Source organism: Podarcis vaucheri (assembly GCF_965113315.1).
Source record: "Podarcis vaucheri genome assembly, chromosome: 4".
Taxonomy (NCBI): Eukaryota; Metazoa; Chordata; class Lepidosauria; order Squamata; family Lacertidae; genus Podarcis; species Podarcis vaucheri.
The window spans coordinates 86,978,249-86,995,668 of NC_138762.1; the positions used below are offsets into that span (position 1 = coordinate 86,978,249).

The window sequence follows — 17,420 nt, forward strand, 5'->3', positions numbered from 1 at the left end:
AGTGCCCGAGCATTAAGCTCTGTGTAGGGAGCAATCCTATGCCCAAGAAGCTGGTGCAAATTCAGCTAGCAGAAAGTTCCACCAGATCCAAACCCCGTTCCCTAAGCCAGGCAGAGGGAAAACAAACCATTAAAATACTGTAGTATTTTATGCTGGATTGCCAAGGCACATGACTGACCTGAATGGACTTGGGATCCAGCCTGAATCCCTTCTCTCTTGTCCTGCCCCTGCCATGCCCCAGAATGCCCTTTTTTGGGGGGGGACTTGCACAGGCCTTGGCTTGGCTGGCTGAGCAAGTCACACAGGACAGGAATGTCTTCAGCCCAGCTGCTTTGGGGGAACCTAAAGATGGTTGAGCCCAACTGAGCCACAAATAAGCAAGTTGAGTTGGAGGTAAGCTGCATTTGAAGATGCTCTGCCTTCTGGATCTTGCCAAAAGACACCCCCCCATCGTGCTTTTCTTTAATAGGAAATATGAATTCGGTTTTCTAATTTATTTTACTGAACACTTATTTCTATACTGCTTAATCAGCAAAGCCTCCAAGTGGGCACAAAATATTTCTTTAAGAAAATCCGATGAGTTGACCTAGAAATTCTTAACAAGTAGATGTAATCAGCAATATAAAAATATACATAATAAAATACACATTAAAATAAATGTCAGAGTTATAGACTTGCCTAAATGAAGCTTTTAGCAAGTTTCAAAAACAAGACGGAAAAGGCACCTGTCTAATAATAATATCAATAATATCAATGGGAGTTCCAGTAGATAGGTGCTGCCACACCGAACCATCATTAAACATGTGGGTCGAACGTTACACGGCACTGATTCAGCAGATTGAAGGAGCTGAGTGGACATATATAGGGGTAAGACAATACTTCAGATAAATTGGTCCCAAGCTCTTAACCACTTCATAGTTACCGGTACTAACAGTAACACCTTTAATTTGCTTCTGCATATCTGTAGATATTGCTGATATCAATATGTATCGCACCAAAAGCATCAATTTGATGGCTGCTGAGATGTTACAACCATTTAATCTAGAGTAGTCCCATTTATTTCAGTGGGGCTGAAATAAGTGGTAGAAATACAGCTTTAGGGTTTTTTTGTGTTTTTTTTTAAGATTTCTGTCTCAGTCTAGTATTTTGATCTTACACACATTACTTTGAAAGAACTCCATTGAGTTAAAATTTTAGCCCAAGATAAATGTTCATGCTCAAATGCTTGGATGAAACATCTGATAACTATGATTGACTTCTGAGATTTTTTTTAAAAAAAAGCATCCACAAAATCTGCTGAACCCAAAGAGTATCTGATGTACACTTGTGTGAAAAAATAATAATCTGTTCTCTTGTCTTGAGCATCACTGTTTTGACCTTGCTTGCCATCTTATCAGGAATAAATGAAGGCTTTGTTATGCCTCATTATTTAAAATATTGCTTCCTTTTATGTGAATTGCCCTCAAAAAGTTGTGATTAGATGAACCAGATCAGAAGGTACATATTTAGCAGATATGTCTGTCATAGCAACGTAATACAGAAATGAGATTCTGACATTGACGTTGTTTTTGGAGAAATTGTGACATCACAAGGCAGAAAGGCACTGAGGTGTAGTTGCTTTCCTGGAGGAAGTATTAAGATGCATGCACTAAAACAGAACTAAGCATGCAAGAGATTGTTAAAACTATCTACAGTATTAACAATAGGCTTCTTTGTGCACCAAAATTACAAAATTAGTCTCGTGATTTCAACAGTCACTGCATTTAATTTTTTAGTTGGAGAGCAATAAGCAGAATATGTTTCTGTAAAAGCACAGCTGTAATAGGTTTTAGATTTCAAAAAAATGACAACTGAATTAGGAAGATGCACAGGAGACAAGACAAATAAATGTATACCTGCTAAGTTAGTAAAGGCAGAGCAGTAGGCTCCATTTTTTAAAATAATGGCAAAGAGTTAGATGTATTTAACCCCGCTGATTTTAGTGGGCTGAATGAGACAGTACGTGTAGGTCTGTGGCAGAATATCTTATTGTTGTTGTTAGTATTGTGGCCGTTCTGTTATTATAACACTGTATTGTTAATTTAAAGGGGGGGGGATGGGAGCACCTATGCTGGCACGGAAATCCTCGCCTCCAAAGATGACTCCATCCAAACGAAGGCCAATTTGGGGTCCTTTCCTCAGAGTTGCTTCGCAAACTTCCTTTAAATGGAACAAAAATGTTAAACGCAAGCAGCAGGCTGTTTAAAATCATTTTCCCTACCAGAAAGATACAGTTACATTAATTCCTTGGGGACAGGGTCTGCTGTCAAGACCCTTCTTGCATAATGTGTGAGAAATAAGTAATAATAACAAATTACACATCTGCACAAAAAGTATACTTTGAATGCAGATCTATCCAGTATAGCTTAAAGCACAGAATACATATATACATTTTTGTCCTTGCATTTAGGACAGAGCTTTGTCATGCGCCAACAACCTCTGAATGATAACTGTAAACAGTCTGTTATATTTACAAAAGTGGACACTGCATATAGCTTAAGAATCCTTCCTGCACCCCATGAATAATACCTGCATAGAACCACGACTGGAGTATCTTTGGTTTAATACATTGCTGATGGACCGTCATGGCGGATGCAATCTTCTAATCACTATTTAATGGGCAGCGTAGGGTGGGGCTCCTAACCAATGGTAAAACTACACAATGAAACTAATACAATTCTAGGATATATAAGGTGCAACAAGTAGCAAAATTAATAATTTAAAAAGCAACACCTTGGGATTTGTTAAATGTATTAATCTTTGTAATGTCTGTGTAATCATTGTTCTTTTAAAAAAAAAGTAATGTTGCAAATTGAAATGCTTCATAGCTAGCTAGAATTTGCCTGCCAAAGCACAGAGCTACAGTTTATTTTATTATGATTACTGTTGCAAATATACCTATTTTTATACACTGTGGTTCATACAAATCCTGTTGCACCAGGATATTGGATGCTAGCCGGTATTTTTCGGTGCTGACTTTACTAACGCTTTTTCTTTTTGTGTGCGTGAATTTGAAAATAAAAACCAAACCAGTAAGTAAAATCTTGGCTAGATATGAACATGTGTAATTAGAAATCCTTTAAATTTAAGCCGAAAACTATCTTTCAAACATGCTGTTAAAAATGCGGTGCCTATCAACATGGTAGCCACAAGGGCCTCCCAGCAGCTCCGTCTAATAACACAAAACTTTTCCAGGAAACCTTGGCATGGCTGTGGCGCACTCTAGTTTCAATTTCATCATTGTTAATATCTTTCCTCCACAGAAACACACAGGCTGGATGCCAAGAATAGGAGGCCATTTGCATGGATTTGATCAACATCAAGTTCACATTGCAAAAGATGGGGGAAGAGAAAAGAAATGACATTTTTGGAGGGCAGATGAAAAAGAACTCCACAATCCTTAATGCCATTTTTTGGTGCATATCCAGTATTGGGCTGTAGAAAACAGAAGGTACTTTTTTTACCATTGACTGCAAAGGGCTCTCTGTGTGTGGTTGTAAATGTTATCAGTTCTCAGAACTTCATAGAAGAGGTGCTTTCAAGATATTAGAATAAGACTCCTGAAATAATAATAAAAATTTGACAGCCGCTATATCTTTTTACACACGTTTATTGGATTTAAAGGAAATAAAAAAGAAATGCCAAAATAGGACAGAAGAGAACTATTATGTAGGATGTGACTGTATTATGTGGCACTGGAATTTCAGCAAATAAATGATAAATGCATTCATATAAAATACGAAATGGAGTGGCGTTTTAACCCACCTTTTCCAGTTATGTGACTTATTCAACGGATATATGGCTTTAAGCAGAAATGTCAGCTAAATTATATTGATGTTTCTTACCTTAAAATTGAGTAAGCCCATTGCTGTTTCCACAAAAGGGAGGAAATTCATAGGTTCTACAAGTACCCGGCCTTTTAAATGGTGTGCAAATTTCTCTGTAAACTAAGCACCGCAGAGGGAAATGATCAGTTTCGTTTTTATTAAAAATAAAATCTATAAAATGGTACGACTTATCTAAACTTTCCATTGAAGTGAAATACAAATAAACAGAGAAAACAAAGCCTGGAGTGCTGAGGGGGGGGGGAATAAATAAAAAAGAAAACTCTGCCAAGCTTTCAAAGAGGTCTGTTCTCTTAGGCCTATCTCCTGTAGAATGCCCGCATTACTGTATATTTTGGAGTGTGAAGTTTTACTTGCAAAAATATTTGCCTAACACCTATCACCCTGACTTAGTTAAATGCAAATCAGCAGGCTCTTAAAAAGAAAGTAGAATTGATATACCTGACATTCTGTTTTGTTTCATGTCTGACACTGACAACGGCTGTGAATGTTCCCCAGCCTTCCAAAGTGGGACTCACATTATTCATTATGGCACCGTCACCCTTTGTTCCAGAGGTCTTTTCTTCATAATTTTTTTTTTTTTAGCTTACCTAGGAAGGGCCTTTAAAAAGGAAGTTTAATTCTTTGAAGACCAAAGCTCTCCAATTTTTTCCATGAGACCAGTTCACAGCTAGCTCTGAGCTGCCGGTGGGGTAGCCTAAATTCCAAAATCTATCATCTGGAAACATTACAAAAGCTCTTGTACAGATTTTTTTTCTCTCCCTCTCTCTCCCTTTCAAAAGAGAAGGGAGGGGGAGGAAAAGCTACCTCTGTATATTGTAAATCTATTATGTCTGTCTAGATCTAGTAATGTGTTGGAAGATAAACATATCACAGGTATGCTAAAGAAATTTTAGTCAATAAAGACAGGGGGGGAAATGCATCAATTTTATATTTAAGGAATATTTAACCATTAATGGATATCAAAGGAAAAGGGAATTTTAATCATCTCTCCATTCAGTCTCAGTTGGGTAAATCATATCTAAGAGATTTGCATAAATATAAACCATCAAAGACTTTTCATCTTCAAAGGGGGTTTCAAGACCCTATAAGCTTTGTACTGTAATCATCGCAGGTCACAACCCTGCAGGAATAAGGCTGCTATGGCAACATAAAAAACTAATGCTTAAGGCTTAGCATAATATTCTTACTAATAGAAAGGAAACTCATTTTAAAAGCTGGCAGCCTATTTACCAGAAGCTGGATTAGAGGTGTTATTTCCTCTTTTAGCTCCCCCTCCAACTTCACCCCTCCCCAAAAGAAAGGGAAATCTAATCACCAAAATCTTTAAAAAGCTTCCAACCAATTTGCAGTAACTTTACATTAAGCCCAAAATAAATCATACCTTGCTGCAATGCTGGGGGGTTTTTTGGAGGGTGAATCCTCACTGTGTGTGTGTGTGTGTGTGTGTGTGTGTGCCTGTGGTGTCGTCATTGCTGCCACAGTTGCCTGTCAAACCTTTCCACAGGCTGGTGTGCAACAGAATATATATAAGGAATTAAGAGAGAGGCTGCCATTCAAAGTATGGCGTGAAATGCAAAGGAATTGCAAGAGGGGTAGGGAAGACACTTGCAGCCCGGTCCTACCCATGTTTACGTGGCAGTAAGCTCCATTGTGTTCAGCTGGGCTTACTCCCAAGGAAAGGTGCACAAAATCACAGCACGATAATAATAAAACAAAGCCAACATATGCCTTTGTCCGGCCTTGATAATTAAAAAAACAAAACAAAACAAAACAATTTAGCAGGTATGGTTAATTTTAAGTTGGCAAACCTTTTGTGTGCTAAGCCATTGAAAAATAAAAAACACACACCCATCTGTTTGTTTGTTTATTTAAATATTTCTTTTTAATGCATTTTATTTTGCAACTTGCAAGGGAGAGTTTTTAATCAAGCAATGTTATTCCTCCAATTTTTTAATTTTTTTTTTTAGCACCAAATACAAAAGGCAACTAGTTGAGAAGTTTCAATTAATTTTTTTCAAAAGGAGACGATTAAATGTTTCCGGCCTGGTAAAGTGTTCATTTCATTTCAGTGAGAGGGGGTAGAGGAAAAAAGGGGGAGGGGGGAAAACAAAGCTCTGGGAGGGGATGAAGTAGCAGGCCTTAGCAATGCTTTCAATTCCAGTGCACACCCGATAGTGTGTGGGGAAGAATGCCCACTGTTCAGGATTTGTGGGAGAATTGTCCCATGACAAAGGAGCGAGAGTTACGCTTGTTATAGTCCAATAAGCCATGCCAGTCAAACAAGTACCCACACTAGGGACAAAAGGGGAGCAGGAGATTCTCACACAAAAGAAAACAAGTAAGCCCATCTTTTAGTTGTGCATCAGCCTCCAGGTTTTATGCTTCACATAAATAAAAATGAAGGGGAAAAAATAAACAGGGAAAAAAAGAGGTAGCTTTCCATTTCACTAGCCACTTAAAACAAAGCCAAAAATATCACTGAACTTGATCGGTCTCCCTAGACAGAAGACTTTAACGGAGGTAGGGGAAGTGTCGAAAGGTTGGCGCTGGTTTATTTCCAGAAGGGAAAACGGTTGGAAATTAAAAATCAGAGATGAGGAAACATGGAGAAGCATGTTCCTCTTAGCATGAATTAGAAAGAAAGCCTGAAGTTCTCACATCAAGGTAAAACATATTGGGTAACACCAAAGGCCTTCGCTGGAATGGCAAGATGAATATTCATAACCAGCAAACTCCAGAAGTGTTAGTCCGCTGTACAAAATCAACAAAGAGGCCTTGTGGATCTTCCTTAGTAAAAGAACGTGCCACTTTGGAGACAGCGTTACTGAAAACAGAACTATTCTTTTTGGATGTTTCTACGTAGCTGGACTTCAGTTTTCCCAGCCTCTGAAAAAGGTTGTGTTTCCTGCCCCCCCACTAACATGTAATGAATTTAACAGCCGTCAATAGTAGTTCAATGTTACCCAGAATGTCTTGGGTATGCAAAAACAGCCAAGAGCCTTATGGAACCTTAAAGGCTAATAAGATAAGTTTAGGGTTAGATGTGGAACTAGTTAGAATACAAACTACCAGATTTATCTAGTTTTGTTTTTCTTTATAGACCTTCTATGGATCTCTCCCTCAGTGTTCCTCAAACTATGAAAACAGGATAAAGAAGCCTTGCGACTTTAGTGGTATTTCTCAGAAATAATGGTATCACTAAATAAAAATTATCCCTCCTTAACAATTTGAACAATTATAGCATAATTAGGCCCATTTCAAAGTTTTCTTAAGTAATTTGACATGCCAACCATTTACATTTCAGGTTTTTATAGGCTGAAAAGTCAGCCATGAAATGCAAACACACCTGTCAGCAATTAAAAAGGAAGAAATAGAGAACTGGACAGGAAATAATATCTGTGCTAATTAAAAACACTAGTTAAAAGCTTCCTGTTTGTTCTTCTGGCTGCCCTAAGGAGTGACCTTTACTTTTTGTCTCCACCATAATTTTTTCATATGTTGCTAAAATGTTTCCTCCATCTACTTATGGTTTCCAACTTCCAGGGCATGTACGCTATACATTTACATGACAGTCAGTGAGGTTTTACTACAATGAAAAAAGCTGGTCTGATTTTAAAACATTTTTACTTTGCCTTAATGGCAGCACAGCTTATTAAAGCAGTATGCAAGCCAGTTAATTCTACTTAAAAATTAAAACACACATTCTGCATGTAATTTCAATCTATACCTCTTATCCTGAAATGGTTGTTCTTTGAAATATGGGACAAATTTGCTTAATATATGCAAGAGGCTTCTAGGATTGATTGATTGATTCTAGGAGTGATTGATTGATTGATTGATTGATTAATGTTTACTAATAAGCAGATGATGGTAAGGATGAATTCAACTAGTGGCTAGAGATATTTCTTACTTGCCTCATGAGCTAAATCCACAAGTCCCAAAGTCTCCTCTTTCTAAACAAAGTAGCAAAGATCTTAATCTAATGCTGAGATAGTGACGAATCCCAATTTACTCACCCATCTTATTTCTTCAACACTTTCAGTTTTTGGAAGCATGAGGCTTGTAGGGAGAACCTTGGATTGCAAAATGACCTTTATATCTTCTTCAGCAAGACCACTGGATACCGAATTGATCCTAACACACTTCTCAGTCCGACCAAACTCAAATTCTTCAAGTGCTTTCACACTAGTCATTCTTGCTTCTGCCTAGAGTTGAGAAGGAAAAAGAACCCTTAATTTCACATTCTACTGTACATTTATTGCAGTTTTCTGAATCTTGGGCATCTTTTAAATAATAATGAAAAGCCATTAAACTGATGCAGCGTGTTATGATTTTAATGGACCCAGTGTCTTTAATATTCCATTTCTAAGTCATCATTACTAATTTTGTGGGGAAATGTATACAATTATATGACTGGAAAGAATCTAATATATACTCTGCTAACAGCACAATCCTCTGTATTTCTTCTCGGAAGTGGTCCTATTTAGTTCAATGGGACTTACTTCCAGGTAAGAATGCATAGGATTGTGGTCTGAGTTGTGTCCAAAAGGAAAAACTTAAATGTCAACATTAAGAGAATATTTCCTCCAGTGTACTTTCTTGTAAATACTAGCAATATCACTATTTGTATTTATTTATGCATTTTGTTGTATACACTCTCCTAACCTGCCCATACTTGGACTACTCTCCTTCTTTCCATTAACTTATAACAGAAACGTTGAAGGAAGAGCAGGATAATTGCAGGAGTAAAAAATCTCCCACAAAGGGCACACATGCATTCTGCTTTTACAGAAGCAATTTGAAATAAACAAATCCAAACATATATGCTCAAACTGACACACACACAAGAAAACGTTGAAGAAAAAGTAAGCGCATCTGAACAATGTTTTCCTTCTGAATAATTGAGCAGTTGCTGAAATAAAACATTTTTATTGGGCCAGAGACAGAAATTCAGACAGACTGAAAGCAAGAAAGTGCCTGGACTCTCGACTTCCTGCCAATTTCAGTTTCAAAACACAAATTCCTTCAACTTGGCAACAGCCCTTAGCAAATTCTCATTGTCAAAATGAACACTTATCAAAAGCAATTTCATTTGTGAAGAGTTTTTTATAGTACTAATAAAACTTTAAAGCTTCTGACTGATGAATGTTTTAAAGAAAGGGGGTGGGGGGGGAGAGAATGGATAATGGTGTTAACAATATGCAGCCATTTGCCCCCCAAAATACTTATCAAGGAAACAGGCAAACGAAAGGGAGGAGGGAGGAAAATCATCAAAGTTAGTATCCAGAGCAAAGCCAGTCAGCGAGACAACACAAAACATTAGATTTAAACCAGACGGATCCCAATCCGACCTTGGGAGTAGAGGCAGAAGAGGCTGCAAAATGTGGTCTGAGTTAAACAGTGTGAGGAAACAGTAGCTTACAGTTGTCAGGACCGATCAGGATAAGGTCTCCAAGACCAGTTTAAGACAGCTGTATGGTGCACTGATTTACGAGACTAATAATTAGGATAAGTTTAGACAGAAGAAACCAATGGCCCCTCACCCGGTTAGTGTGACACACGGAGAAAGTTAATGACACTCAAAACAATCATCAGCTTGGAGCTACCACCCCTATATCCCCAAACACTGGCTTTAATATGTGCCTATCAGATGGATAGAGAATGGTAGTGCTTGTACATAGAATTAGGAGTGCAGCTCATTACGACATACTATGGCTGGGAGATGGCTCCCTTTGCTTTAAAAAACCCAGCAGCGGGGTTTCTTCCAATAAGAAAAAGCAGCACATTGTGATTTAACACTCAAATAACCCTCCCTCCAAAAAATCTTATTGTGAGGTTGCTTCTCATTTGCACCGAACATTACGTGACATCTTATTTGGCATAAGATTAGCCACATATCCTCCTCCTGAGACAAAGTATGCTCCGAAGGATAAAACATGCCCTATTTTACTTTACTAAAAAAGCAAAACGAAACAAGAAGCCAATGTGGTTTGATCACAAGTGGCGCTGAGCCCCCAAATGATATTTTTACAGGTGGATTTTTACAGTCTTGCTAGTGGTACCTCTGCCAAGTCTGGGACAATTCGTTTCTGCCACTGCAGTCCCCTGGGACATAGCCCACACTCTTTAGGAGTGTCCTGGTCCTCTGGAACGGCTTTTTTTGGAGACGTGCAGGGGGAAAGCAAGACATTTTGCTGCTTGAGTCAAAAGTGGGAGTAGGCTAGGCCATGAGGCCTGCACAACTCTGTTCTCAGACCGAGGAGAGCGGCAAGAGGGCTTAAAAGGAACAATGAGAGGGCTGCCGCCTGAGGCATTCGCCTCACTCTGTCTAATGGTAGAGCTGGACCTAGTCATCTTTCCACTTTGGATCCAATCTATTTAAAATATTTTTAATTTTAATTAAAAAGCATGTTGCCCAATTAATTGAGGGCAATTCAAAGTTTAATGGAAACAATTTAACAACTAAACGCTGCAGCCCTACCAATCTGCTACGCAGAAAGAATAGTTTTATATCGGGAAACATTTGATGATCAATTATTTTGGGCCTCCACCAGCAGTCAGAAGAATACAGCTCAGACCCAGGTTTACTGCCTTAGTAAGAACTACGGCCTCGGTCTGCTGTTGTGAGTAATTTTCATAAACCAAATATGTACATCCTCTGCTACATACCTCAAAATAACCAGCCAGCAATCAAGTTACTCCCCTACTCCATATTTCAGAAGAAAAATGTGTTACTGTGAGAGATTATACGCTCTTGCCATCTGTTGGGTGGATAATAGATTTTCATAGAAACATTATATTTTAGCTCTGTCCATTTAAAGAAAATTATTATTCCTTAGCAACAAGTCCCACTATCACTTTATCAGATGCAACTTTATGTGATTTACAAAATGTTTTTAAGCTCTAACCATAAGATTGCACCGCTTCACAAGTTTGAGGATTTCAAAAGCTCCAGGTATGTTCAGCCTACATTCCTTTTTGTTATCTCCCCCTATAGATCACTCTGTATGGAGCGACTCATATGAAATGAACTTGAGAAATTCCATAGGGGGAGGTTTGAGGCTAGATCCTTCCATGTGTCATGGCTCCAAAAACTACTTGGTCATTGGTCTTCCATTGTAAACCTGAATTGGAACTGACTTTCCACACTATCAGGAGTTTTGAATCCCCCCTGCCCAACGTGTACATTCTAAGGTGTTTTGTCCATACAAGTGTTGAGGTTTAGCTGCTGTGGACGAGGGTGATTTGAAGCTCTTTGCCTGATTTACCAATGTGGTGAACATCTTTTCATGGTGCTGCTAAAATTTTTGAAATTATCTCTGCTGTTTCTTTTTATTTAAGTGAAAAAGAGGTATAGCACTATAACACGACAATACTATTTTTTTTGTATTATGGTGTTACAGTGCCTAATAGTAATAGTAATTTATTTCTATGCTGCCCATTTGGCTGGGTTTCCCAGTCATAAGCATGTGATAAAACAACAACAAGAAGAATTAGGGAAAGTTTCTGATCACTGCCATTATTATTATTAATATTAATACCCCGCCTATCTGGCTAGGTTTCCCCAGCCACTCTGGGCAGCTCCCAATACAATATTAAAAACACGATAAAACATCAAACATTAAAAACTTCCATAAACAGGGCTGCCTTCATATGTTTTCTGAAAGTCAGGTAGTTATATATTTCCTTGACATCAGATGGGAGGGCATTCCACAGGGCGGGCGCCACTGCTGAAAAGGCCCTCTGCCTGGTTCTGCCATCTTAGCAATATAGTTAAAGCTAGTTAACATTTTTTTTTTAATAAATCATTTCAGAAATATAACACCATGGGTGAGACTGAATTATTATTATTATTAATTAAATGTATATGCTGCCAATTGTCAAAAGGCCGCAGAGTGGATTACAAAACGGAACACAAATGTCAATATGTAACAGAATATCTATACAGTATCAAAATCAAAACAGTTATATAAGTACAATTACAATAACGAGAAATGCATAATAAAAGACATTCTCATAATAGCATCGTTATCAAAAAATATAGGAGAAGAAAATCAACAGCAGCAGCAGCCAGTGTAACAGGGTTTTTATTCACCTTTTCCTGCATAACCACAAAAAATCGTTTGGAGGGGTTGTGGAACCCCCCAGAATAGCATGCAGGGGGAGAATATGACTAATAGGAGAATTGTTTGAATGACAAGCTGAAAAACTTATGCTGATGGAACAATTGCCACACTGAATTTCCCCCTATAGATTTATGGTGTAATAGCTATACCTCTCTCTCTCTCTCTCGGCCATTTTAGTGCTATTTAAACAATTGATTAAAAAATAATGAACAAGTTCATAATGAGAAACCCTCTGGAACAGGGTGCTGTGTTTTAATAGGGTCATTTTCTTGGCAGGTCACTTTCCTGCATCAAATTGCTCTTTAAAAAAAGATGGCAGATCAGTGCAAGAGGCATCTATACCTGCAGACATTGTGCTGCTCTTCCATTCTTAAAAAAGATGAGAGTTTTGGCATTCTGAAAAAAGTTGGAAGAACCACGTGGAAAACGCAAGACACACGCAGGTGTCTCGTATAAAAAGAGAGTTAATGAAAGAATGATGATTCTGCATTTATTGATGACACAATTCTGCTGCCAAAGTTTATGCTACTGTTTTACTGGGTATATTTTCTGAATTATTGTACAGTGGTACCTTGGGTTAATAACTTAATTCGTTCTGAAGTTCTATTCTTAACCTGAAACTGTTCTTAACCTGAAGCACCACTTTAGCTAATGGGGCCTCCCGCTGCCGCCGCAGCATGATTTCTGTTCTCATCCTGAAGCAAAGTTCTTAACCCGAGGTATTATTTCTGGGTTAGCGGAGTCTGGAACCTGAAGCATATGTAACCTGAAGTGTCTGTAACCCGAGGTACCACTGTATAGTTTTTGTTGCAATGTATTTTTTTCCTGATTTTATGTTATGTTTATTGCTTATGCTTTTAAAATTTTGCAAGCCACTTAGAGGCTCAAAAATGAATAACAGTAATAGTATTAGTAGCAGTACAGTGGCACCTCGGGTTAAGTACTTAATTTGTTCCGGAGGTCCGTACTTAACCTGAAACTGTTCTTAACCTGAAGCACCACTTTAGCTAACGGGGCCTCCTGCTGCTGCCACGCCGCCGGAGCACAATTTCTGTTCTCATCCTGAAGCAAAGTTTTTAACCCGAGGTACTATTTCTGGGTTAGCAGAGTTGGTAACCTGAAGTGTCTGTAACCCGAGGTACCACTGTAGTAAGAATAAATTCCATACTAAACACTCACTATGGATGCACCCTTTAATATAAAGATATTTGAAACTCTCAGCTAAAAAGAGAACAGGAGTAGCCAACCTGATGCCTTCAATTCCTATCAAACCTGACGGTCAGGGATGATGGGAGTTACAGTCTGGAGGGCACCACGTTCACTAATCTGGATAAGAAAATGTGCTCATCAACTGCTTCATTGTCTGAACATTGCTTAGAGTAGAGTGGTCTTCAGCATCTGTCACTGTAGGGAGTATAACTGAAGCATCCTTCATAGAATGCTAATAGTGAGGACTGCATCTTTCCCAACCCCCTCAAAGACACCAGAGGAAAATATTCCAATGCCTGTACTGTATAGCTACAGTTTATTTTTCCAGTCAGGGGGAAATGCAGAATATACTCTAAGGAAGGGATTCCCAACCTTTTTTCTCTAGGCCACACTTTCAGAATAAAAATTTGCGCACACCACACCAATTTTTCATACATTTTGCAAAAATGTATAAATCTTGTGGGAAAATTGAAATGGAAGAAGGAAAGGTTAAACAATGCATGATTAAGTGGGAAATTTTATTTGTTGTACAATACAGATACAATACAGTGGGAACATATGTGGAGTAAGGGGCTAACATTTAAATTGTGTTACAATCTTAAAGATAATTTTTGTAAAGTGATGTATCGGCCTTTAAGTCCTGAGAAACTATTCAGGAATTTGCTGGAAGTGTTTGCTGTAAATGCCAAGAACATGAAGGGACTTTTTATCATGCCTGGTCGACATGTAAAAAAGGCTTAAAAATATTGGATACAAATACTTAATTGATACAGCAGATTTTAAAGGTTAATACAGCTGTACCTTGGTTCTTGAATTTAATCCGTTCTGGGACTCCATTCGACTCCCAAAATGGTTCAAAAACCAAGGTGTGGCTTCCGATTGGCTGCAGGAGCTTCCTGCAGCCAACCGGAAGTTGCAGAAGCCGTGTCAGACATTTGGCTTCCAAAAAACATTTGCAAACCAGAACACTCACTTCTGGGTTTCCGACATTTGGGAGCCGATTTGTTTGACAACTAAAGCATTCGACCGCCAAGGTACCACTGTATTCAACTGAGGCCAGGGTTATTGGACATACAGTTAGAAAAGAAGAGGAGGAGGAGGAGGAGTTTGGATTTGATATCCCGCTTTATCACTACCCTAAGGAGTCTCAAAGCAGCTAACAATCTCCTTTCCCTTCCTCCCCCACAACAAACACTCTGTGAGGTGAGTGGGGCTGAGAGACTTCAGAGAAGTGTGACTGGCCCAAGGTCACCCAGCAGCTGCATGTGGAGGAGCAGGGAATCGAACCCGGTTCCCCAGATTACGAGTCTACCGCTCTTAACCACTACACCACACTGGCTATGGAAGATTACTCCAGTACATGTCTACAGTGCCGACACTGCTACATGCACAAAAATGGAAAGATACAGCCCTACCTGCTATAGAAGAATGGCTGATAAAATTATTGGATCTGGCTGAGATGGCAAAGTTAACATGTTTAATTAGAGAAAAATCATTACTGACATTTGTCAAGGATTGGAAATTTATCATGGACGTTTGTGTGAGAGAGAAAATGAACAGGCAATATTAGGATTTGAAGATTGAACATAGAGTGGTTGGATTTTAACGGCTGAATATTACATGCCACTGCAGAACAGAGAGCTGGAAGTCCTTTTACTTTTTTTACTCTTTTCCAATTTTCTTCACTTTCTCCTTCTTCCCTCTCCTTTTCTTGCTGTATCTTCTTTCTGACTTTGTTCTTTTTAAGGCTAAGTAGCTATTTTATCTTAGTACAGTGAAACCTCAGCTTACGCGCACCTCTGGTTATGTATCCTTCGGGATACGCACATGACAAACCCGGAAGTATTTTTCCGGGTTTTGCCATGTGCACATGCGCAGAAGCGCTCTACTGTGCCATGCGCATGTGCAGAACAGGCACCTCCAGTTGTGAAAATCTTGGGATCAGACCGGAGCTCTGGAACAGATCCCGTCCGCAACCAGAGGTACCACTGTATATTATATAAAATATATTTTGTAATGGGTTTGTATGGCTGTGAATAAGTATAAATAAATAAGTTAAAAAGGATACACTGGAAAACAAAAATAAACAACTCCTAGCAGTGCTTGATAAATAACATAGACCACAACTACTTTATAATATATGATCATGGGATATCAAGAAAGTATAAAGCCATGCAGCTACATAATAACATTAATAAGTGAGCCTCTTACATATGTACCTTTGGTATGCATACAAGCTGAATAAGAGGTGTGAGCTTGCATTTGTCAGGTAATCTCATTTATATTAGGTTTAATCTGAGACAATATGTCATGAAGAACTGTAGAAGAATAGCCAATGCTCTTGAAGAGAGGCATGGATACTGTTTCTGGTTCTATATAATTTCTTAAAAATAAAAAAGACTAGACTAGACCATTACTCTACTACACTGAAATGTTTAAATGCTTCTTTGCTTATCCTTCAAGCTTTCTTCCATACTTGCATACCCTCCAACATGTCTCCGGTGAAAATAGGGATGTCAATAAAATTATTATTATTATTATTATTAATAATAATAATAATATCCCATCCATGTGACTGGGTTGCTGCAGCCACTGTGGGCAGCTTCCAATATATATAAAAACAGAAGAAGAAGAAGAAGAAGAAGAAGAAGAAGAGGAGGAGGAAGAAGAAACAACATTAGAAAACTTCCCTATGCAGGGCCGCCTTCAAAGGTCTAAAGGGTGTATAGTTACTTATCTCCTTGGCTTGGGGGGCACATAACTCCATACCCTCCAACATTTCTCCAATGAAAATAGGACACCCCGAGGAAAAGTGGAACATTCTGGGATCAAATCAGAAACTGGGACTGCTTCTGTTAATTCGGGACTGTCCCTGGGAAATAGGGATGCTTGCAGATTCTGCATTTGCCATCTTTTGCTGCTATACCAGTGTGTCTTGCCACGCTCTTTGAGAACCACTGATCTAAGGCCTATTGATACTCTGGCTTAGAAGACACTTGTAGCTGCCTTATACACGTGTTGCTTCTTCTCCCACCACTTCCCAGCTCCTCCTCACCCAGTCCACTGCTGGGGACAGCTGCTTTGCAGTATGCACTGTAACTCTGATGATGATTTGAGCAGCTGCAGTGTTTTGCAATGGGTTGGATCCTAAATATGTAGGCCTTGATTCTGAGCACATTTACAAAGCAAAGTCAGTGGGGCTTATTTCCCAGTAAATGTGTTTAGGATTAGGACACTAGGAATGAACTGCTAGAAAACTGAGAGAAGTTTTTAACACAAAGGCTTTTTGAGTTTGCTCACAAGCATGCAACTGGAAGAACAAGCTTCTCAGCGCAGCAAGAAAATAACCCTGAGTTCTTTGCACAAAGGGTGAGACACAGATGTAAACGATAAAAAACCCATTTTCCTTTAATTTTTACAGTTGGCAAGCTTTTATGTCAACTTGTGTGTTATTTATTTTCCACTTATTTTATTTACTGTATTCCATTTCTATCCCTCTCTTATTCCCTGATGAAACCCATCACAACATGGAGTTTATGGTCTTCTATCCGGGCACTGAACAGTCCTGACCCAGATCTGCTTAGCTTCAGCAAAGAGGCCTTACGGCACTATTTAAGACCATTCTATTAAACTTAAGACTAAGTGCTACGCAATGGAGCAATTTAAAATCTTTCCCCTTTAAAACACTGAAGAAGTAACAGGAAATTATAGTAGCGCATCTTGTAGGACCATTATTACAAAGGCAACGAAGGAATTGCTAAATGAGAGCTTCAGCTTTTGCTAAAGTTACCCAGGAGATTCTGATTTTGCCAGTGGCTTGCTTGCATACAAAACCGGCCAAATAGAGAAAAGCATGTTGTACAGGCAGAGAGCTCTTACTGCAATAAGACACTATTAGCATTATCATATCCACACACAAATTTCAGGTTTAAACCAGAATCAATGAAACCAGAGCTTTATACTCAGAGCTTACTCTGAAAAATGTTGCCTGCCTCCCATTCTATAGTCAACTAAGAACCCTTACCAGGACAGTTAAAATATATTTTATAGTTAGAAGAACTGTAAATTCTCCAAACAGCTACATAACCAAAGTGCTTCATCCAGCAGGTCAGATGACTGCAAGTTTAATTAATTGGGATGAGCCTACGAAAATCATCACCCTGGTTCCATACTCTATAAATGTGGAGACTGATGGCAA

At 38.7% G+C, this 17,420-nt stretch overlaps 1 protein-coding gene and 1 long non-coding RNA gene across 4 annotated transcripts in view; one reads left to right on the forward strand and one right to left on the reverse strand.

Moving 5' to 3' along the window:
* LOC309530204 overlaps positions 1-3,629 on the forward strand; it is a 155,237-nt gene extending 151,608 nt beyond the window's left edge. For both annotated transcript variants that reach the window (XR_014218675.1, XR_014218676.1), the window contains exon 2: positions 3,303-3,629. This is a non-coding gene — a long non-coding RNA (uncharacterized lncRNA). The remainder of the gene's footprint in view (positions 1-3,302) is intronic.
* Positions 1-17,420, reverse strand: part of CLYBL (citramalyl-CoA lyase) — a 191,201-nt gene that overhangs the window by 21,620 nt on the left and 152,161 nt on the right. For both annotated transcript variants that reach the window (XM_082218823.1, XM_082218824.1), the window contains exons 3-5: positions 7,904-8,092; positions 3,885-3,986; positions 2,106-2,199 (exon numbers count right to left, since the gene is read on the reverse strand). In XM_082218823.1, coding sequence (XP_082074949.1) covers positions 2,106-2,199; positions 3,885-3,986; positions 7,904-8,092 — 385 coding nt within the window. The remainder of the gene's footprint in view (positions 1-2,105; positions 2,200-3,884; positions 3,987-7,903; positions 8,093-17,420) is intronic.